The sequence below is a fragment of the Propithecus coquereli genome, unplaced genomic scaffold, assembly GCF_000956105.1.
Source record: "Propithecus coquereli isolate 6110/MARCELLA unplaced genomic scaffold, Pcoq_1.0 Scaffold113, whole genome shotgun sequence".
NCBI classification, from domain to species: Eukaryota; Metazoa; Chordata; class Mammalia; order Primates; family Indriidae; genus Propithecus; species Propithecus coquereli.
The window spans coordinates 3,573,759-3,581,505 of NW_012135303.1; the positions used below are offsets into that span (position 1 = coordinate 3,573,759).

Genomic DNA, 7,747 nt, shown 5'->3' on the forward strand with positions numbered 1-7,747 from the left:
GGGGGGGGAACCAGGGGCAACACACGTAACCTAAACATCTGTACACCCATAATTTGATGAAAAAAAAAAAATGAGCCCCTGAGAAATAGATATAATCTATAGTGTTATCCAAGAATAAGAAATGGAAAAAGTTGAAATGGTGTTCAGGAAATTAGGTATAGGATGAGAAATTGTGTTCTAAAGTGCTTATTTTCCTGTACTCTCACCAATAATGGATATTATCATTAAAATACACTTTATCCATGATAAAGTGATATCAGTGATATCGATGATTTATTGAAATAGTAGAATTTTTTCCTGATGTTTATTGACTTTTTTCCTTCTCCATCCATTAATTAAATAAACATTTATTCAATGTTTGCTATATCCCCAAGGCATTGCAAATACAAAGACAAATGAAGCCTGGTCCTTGCCCTCATGTGGCTCATGGTTTAATGCAAAGGTTACATGTAAAAGAAAAAAATTACTGCAGTGCAAGTGGAATTAGAGCCCTCCTACAGCCAAACATAAAGAACTATGGATAGCCAAGGAGCTTCTAATTCTTCTCAGAGGAGTTGGGGAGGATAGTATTACCAAGTAAGGTTCCACGAAAGAAAGTGTTTGCAGTGAGACTTGAAAAAATGGTAATAGTGCATCTGACTGATTTTGGAGGGGTGAGGTGACATAGTCCCCAAAGAGGACACATTTGTAAAAGCAGGGAGCTATGAGAGGCCATGTTGTGTTGGAGAACAGTGAGTTGTTAGCTGTGAGTGGCTAAGATTATAGGAGCAAGGAGAGGAGCAATGGGGGATGAGCCGGAGGAGTAGGCAGGGCAAGATATGGTGATTAAGTGTTCAGGCTCTAGAGCCAGACTGCATGGGCTCACATCCTGGCTCTGCCAGGTACTAGCTGTGCGACCTTGGGCAAGTTACTTAGGCTCTTTGTACTTCATCTATTGAATGGGATAAAAATAAAAACTACCCTGTTGAATTACTATATTGATTAAATAAGTTACATATAAAGCACTTAGAACATGGTAGCAAATAGTAAAATGCTTAATTAGTTGTTAGCTATTTACACAAGTAATAAATATTTTATCGTCACCATCATCATCATTGTAGGTTTATGCTTCTTATATGTGTGTAAATTTTACTTCTTTGAGTCCTCAGGAATGTGCTGCACTCCAAAAGAGCTATTTGAGTTTTCTAATTTACACAGACAGAAATCTGGAGAACATGTGTAGGAATGGATATTAAGAGTATGGGATAATGGTGGAAGGAAAATAAAGTTGGATCAGGCTGAATTTATTGCTATGGCCTCACGAAGCAGAGATTTTGCATTTAATATTGTAGCTTAGGGAGTTAAAGAGGGCTCTAACAGCTTGTTTAGTTGGATGGCTGAAATATCAAATAAAAGGTGGCCCACAGTTAGTTAGAAATGCCAGATTAATGTAGAGGAAGGGATTCAAAGGCTTAGGGAAATTATAATATTAGAATGGATTTGCCATTTAAGATCTACTCAGCCATCCTGGGAGGGTCCAGAAAACACACATTTTACCATGACTGTGAAAAATGAATTTGTAAAGGATGCCCTTGCATCCTTGAAGAGCTCTGTGATTGTTCTTCTCTGTGGGTCAGACATTACAATCAGAACTGCAGTCACTGAATTGGAAAACTTAAATGCAATGAGAATAACTGGATCCCAAGGTGACAGGAACCAAGTGAAGGGACTCAACTGTCAAAGGCAAGGTGGCTGTGGTTACCATAACGGACAGTAGGGTCAAAGCAGCAATCAGTATAGTCTTACTAGGGCAGACCTATGGTGTTGGCTAGTTGATCATGGTGTCCTAGAAGTGAATGGATAGGGAGGCTGTTAAATTCTTACTTGATCTGTATAAGCAGAAAAGTTCTAAGTTGAGTGAGCATAAGTGTAACCTGCATCATAAAAGCAGAGAGTCATGGCTCTTCATTCAATTTCCAGACTTGAGCCAGTTTACAAACCCAGAATTCCTTGAATGATGGGGAGGTCAGGTGCCTCATAGAAGGACCCTAGTTTACTTCCAAAAAACTATACTATTAGTCTTTCTCCCAGCCTTCCTCAAAAGGATCTATGGCCTTTTACCATGGTAACTGTGCACTGGGGAAAAGGGAACAATCAGGGCTTTGGGGGACTACTAGACACTTGCTCTGTAATGACACTAATTCCAGAAGACCCTTAATGTCCCTGTGGTCCAGCAATCAGAATAGGGATTTATGGAGCTCAAGTGGTCAATTGAGTTTTAGCACGAGTCCATCTTACAGTTGGCCCCATGGGTCCCTGAACCCATCCTGTGGTTATTTCCCAATGTTGAAATGCATAATTAGAATAGATATACTCAATAGCTGGCAGAATCCTCACACTGGTTCCTTGATCTGTGGAATGAAATCTATTATGGTGGGAAAAGGCAAGAGAAAGCCACTAGAACTCCCTCCATCCAGGAAAATAGTAAGCAAAAAGCAATAACCCATGGAGGGATTACAGAGATTAGTGTCACCCTCAGGGCCTTGAGAGACACAGGGATAGTGATTCCCAGTGCATCTCCATTCAACTCCCCTATTTGGCCTGTGAGAAAGACAGGTGGATCTTAGAGAATGACAGTGGATTATTGTGAGCTTAACCAGGTGATGACTGCAATTGCAGCTGCTGTATCAGATGTGGTCTCATTGCTTGTGCAAATTAACATTTCCCCTGTTATCTGGCATGTAGCTATGTATCTGGCAAATGCTCTTTTCTCCATACCTGTTAGTAATAATAAAGACCATCAGGAGCAGTTTGCTTTCATCTGTCAAGGCAAACAATATACCTCACTGTCCTAACTCAGGGGTATATCAATTCTCGAACCCTGTGTTGTAATTTAGTTCCCAGGGATCTTGATCGCCTCTTCCTTCCATAAGATATCACACTGGTCTATCACATTGATGACATTATGCTGATTGGACCTAGCGAGCAAGAGGTATTGGTAAGACATTTTTATATCAGAGAAGTGGGACATAAATCTGACAAAAATTCAGGGGCCTTCTACTTCAGTGAGATTGCTAGGGGTCCAGTGGTGTGGGTGTTATGAGATATCCCTTTTATGGTAAAGGATAGGTTGTTGGATCTGACTTCTCCTATAACAAAAAAGAGATACAACTCTAGTAGACCCCTTTGGATTTTGGAGGTAACCTATTCCTCATTTGGGTTTGTTAATCTGGCCCATTTACTGAGTGACTCAAAAGTTGCTAGTTTTGAGTGGGGAGCAGAACAAGAGAAGGCTCAGTAATAGGTCCAGGCTACCATGCAAGCTGTTCTGCCACGTGGGCCATATGATCCAACAGATCTAATGGTGCCTGAAGTATCAGTGGCAGAAGAAATACTGTTTGGAGCCTTTGGCAGACCCCTATAGGTGAGTTGCAGTGAAGGCCGTTAGGATTTTGGAGCAAAGCCCTGCTATTCCCTGCAGGTAACTACTCTGCTTTTGAAAAACAGCTTTGGCCTGCTACTGGGCTTAGTAGAGACTATGCTTAACCATGGGCTACCAAGTTGCCATGCAGCCTGAGTTGTCCATCATGAACTGGGTGTTATCTGACCTACCAAGCCATAAAAGTGGGCATGCACAGCAGTACTCCATCATCAAACGGAAATGGTATTATGTGATCAAGCCTGATCTTACACTGGATACAGATTTGCCTTTCCTACATGCAATGCTTCTGCTAAAAACTACTATCCATGGACTTACAGAATGCCTATTTATTATCATAGTATTCCACACAGCATTGCTTCTGACCAAGGAGCTCACTTCACAACCAAAGAAGTGCAGCAGTGGGCCCATGATCATGAAATTCATTGGTATTAACCATGTTCTCTGCTATCCTGAAGCAGCTGGGTAGAACTGTGGAATGGCCAGCCTTTTGAAGACTCAGTTATAGTGTCAGCTAGGTGGCGCTTGCAGAGCTGGAGCAAGGTTCTCCTGAATGTTGTATATGCTCTGAATCAGGGACCAATATATTGTGCTTTTTTTCTCCCATATCCCGGATTCAGGGGTCCATAAATGAAGAGGTGGAAATCGGAGTTGTACCACTCCCTATTACTCCTAATGATCTAGTAGCAAAATTTTTGCTCCCTTTTCCTGCAACTTTATCTTCTGGGCTAGAGGTTTTAGTTCCAAAGGGAGGAATGCTTCCACTAGGACACACAGTGATTTCTCTGAATTGGAAGTTAGGACTGCCACCTTGCCACTCTGGGTTCCTCATGCCTCTGAATCAACAGGTAAAGAAGGGAATTACAGCACTGGCTTGGTGATTTATCCTAACCACCAAGGGGAAATTGAACTGTTACTGCACAATAGAAGTAAAGAAGAATGTATCTGGGATATAGGTGATCCCTTAGGGCATCTCTTAATGTTACCATCCCCTGTGATTAAGGTTTCAACGGAAAACTACAACAGCTCAATCTAGGTAGGACTACTCATGGCCTAGACACTTAGGGAATGAAGGTTTGGATCATGCCATCAGGTAAAGAACCATGACCAGCTGAGGTTAATGCTGAAGTTAAAGGAAATACAGAATGGGTAGAGGAAGAAGGTGGTTATAAATGCAAGCTATGACCATGTGACCAGTTTCAGAAACAAGGACTGTAATTGTCATGAGTATTTTCTCCTTATGTTGTTATGAATATATTTTTTATGTATGTATGTGCAAAGATCTTTGTTTTTTTCCCTCTTTTATCCCCTTATGTAACATAAGATGTATTGAAGTTATATCATATTATTTAAGTATTATTAACTTTACATCGCAATATTTATGTTTGGGATATCAAGGAGAAAAGTAAACATCACTCAAGAACTTTATCTCCTTTTCTGGGAAAGGAGTTAGTGTGTTTTTGGTTGTGTGCAGGATAGTTGTGTCACATTAGGTAGAACTAAGACCTTGTTACTGTCTTCATTTGGTTATTAAGTATGGTGTAAGGAAATGAATATAAGTGCCAAGTTGATAAGGGATGGAATTGTGATGGTTAATTTTATGTGGCAACTTGACTGGCCATAAGGAGCCCACATATTGGTCAAAAATCATTCTGGGAGGAGGGCGTTTTTGGATGAGATTAACATTTAAATTGGTAGACTGAGTAAAGCAGATTGTTCTCCCTAATGTGGGCAGGCTTCATCCAATCAATTAAATACAGTGAAAAGACTGATTCTCCTGCAAATAAGAGAGAATTCCTCCTGCATGACTACCTTTGAGCTGGGATAACAGCTTTTTCTTGCCTTTGGACTCTAACTGAAGCATCAGCTCTTCCTTGGTCTCCAGCCTGCCAGCCTTTGGACTGGAACTACACTATTGGCTATCCTGATTCTCAGGCCTTTGGACTCAGACCAGAATTATACCACTGGCTCTCCTGGGTCTCCAGCTTGCTGACTAACTGTGCAGATCTTGGGACTTAGCAGCCGCCATAATTGCATGAGCCAATTCTTTATAATAAATCTCTTTCTTTTTAATGTATATCCTGTTGGTTCTATTTCTCTGGACAACCCTAGCTAATACAGTGGAGCAGAGGAACAAATTAATCTGTGAAATATTTAGAATGTTTCATCATATCTTCTGCAGTTAGGAAGTGACTGATTAGAGATAGAAGATGACAGAAAGGGGAGAGGGAGGAGAAAAAGATGTTATTCACATTTATAGACCTCTAGGTATATATCTGGTACAGTTATTTCCTAAACCAGGGAATACTGAGGAAAGAGCATATTTGGAAAAATGGGAAAATGGTGAGTTCTAGTTTGAACATGTTGAGTTTAAGGTGCTTACCCACTATGCATAGTATAGAATAGTGTTTAAGAATATGAGCTTTATAGTCAAAGAAACTGTGTTCAAATGTTAGCTCTGCTACTTACCAGCTATAAGACCTTGGAGGGAGGAGTTCTTTAATGCCTTTAACCCTAGCTTTCTTTTATGTGTGTGTGTGTGTTTTTTTTGAGACAGTCTCATTCTGTCACCCTGGCTAGAGTGTAATGGCATCATCATCGCTCACCACAACCTCAAACTCCTGGGCTCAAGCGATCCTCCTGCCTCAGCCTCCTGAGTACCTGGGACTATGAGCATATGTCACCACACCTGGCTGATTTTTTCTATTTTTAGTAGAGACAGGGTCTTGCTCTTGCTCAGGCTAGTCTTGAACTCCTGGCCTCGCAGAGTGCTAGCATTACAGGCATGAGCCAATGCTTCTGGCCAGCTTTCTTACATTTAAATTGGGATCTAATAATTCTCATTTCATAGGTTTGCTGTGAAAAGTGAGTGAGATATTCATATCCATATGAACACAGTGCCTGGCACACAATACATTCCAAAGAATTAATAGATTAAAAAAATGAAATACTGAGGAGATAGAGATTTGAGTCTAAAGATCGGGAGAGAGGTCTGCACTCAGATACTTTCTACTTCTCATTAGAACTTCAGATTCTCCTCTCCTTCCCATCCTGCTGCCTGTGATCTTAGTAGTGAGGATAATCAAGAGAGTATTTCTCTGGGTATCTGACTCTTACCTTCCTTCCTAACTCTGTCCTCTGATGGCCCAAGGTAGATAGGTAAGCTGAAAGTGCAAAAGAGAGAAGGATTCAGAAGTGATAGTTGCTACCGATTTTAGAAGTGGACTTCTGTATAATTTCAATATTTAATTTTATTACTATTTTACAGAAAGGTTATTATGCCACAGCCAGTAGAATATCCAGCATTCTTATCCCCAGACCTGAATGTTACTGTTGGGACTCAAACTGAGCACCCCTCCAATCAGCCATCTGTAGTAAAACTTGAAAAACTTCAACAACCACCTCGGGAAAGGTAAAAAAGTATATAAGTTTTCATCTTATGAGTTATTTGTATAATATGTTAATTTCTCCCTTGAGACATGGGCTTGCTGTTAGTCCAGAAACTTTCATTATGGTGCTATTTCATGAATTCAGAGATTATTCCTGATTTTTACTTATCAAATTTAGGTATTTTGTTTGAAAAGTCAGTGTTATGGCAAAAAATGTGGTGAAAACTCATTTGTAAAGGAGAAAGCATAATACTTGCTCTGTTTCCTCATTCAACAAGGTATTACATTGGTCTCTTATGCTTTTTTCTGTATTTCTCCTCCTGTTTTACTCCATGCTTTTTTCTCTGATTTATATTCTGGTATACTGGTTCTTTCTTTTTTGTCTCTGATCTGCTGTTAAACCAATTGAATTCTTAATCTCAGTTATTTTCTGTGTCAGTTTTGGAATTTCTCTTCATTTTTATAGTTTCCACTTCTCTGCCAAAATCCACAGCCTTGTTTTTTAATTCTTTGGACATATTAATCATTATTTTAGTCAGCTAAGGCTGCTATAAGAAATACCATAGACTGAATGGCTCACAGTTTTGGAGGCTGGGAAGTCCAAGATCTGGTTGCTGGCTGATTTGGTTCCTGCTGAGGGCCCTTTTCCTGGTTTGCAAATGGCTGCCTTTTTGCTGTATTGTCACATGGTGGAGAGAGACCATCTCTATCATGTCTCTTTCCATAAGGGCACTAATCCCATTCATGAGGGCTCTACCCTCCTGACCCAATTACCTTTCAAAGTCCTCACCTCCAAGTATCATCACAGAGGGATTAAGGCTTCAACATAGGAATTTTGGGGTACACAAACATTCATTCCATAGCTGTTACTGCTATTTTAAAGTTCAAGTCTGATCATTTCATTTTCTGGATCTCTTGTAAGTCTGTTTCTATTATTGTT

General features: G+C 40.1%; 1 protein-coding gene across 1 annotated transcript in view; it reads left to right on the plus strand.

Annotated features, from left to right (window-relative positions):
• The window catches only part of ALS2CR11 (amyotrophic lateral sclerosis 2 (juvenile) chromosome region, candidate 11), a 230,230-nt gene that overhangs the window by 64,052 nt on the left and 158,431 nt on the right, over positions 1–7,747 (plus strand). The window contains 1 exon segment of the mRNA XM_012655124.1: positions 6,687–6,831. Coding sequence (XP_012510578.1) covers positions 6,687–6,831 — 145 coding nt within the window.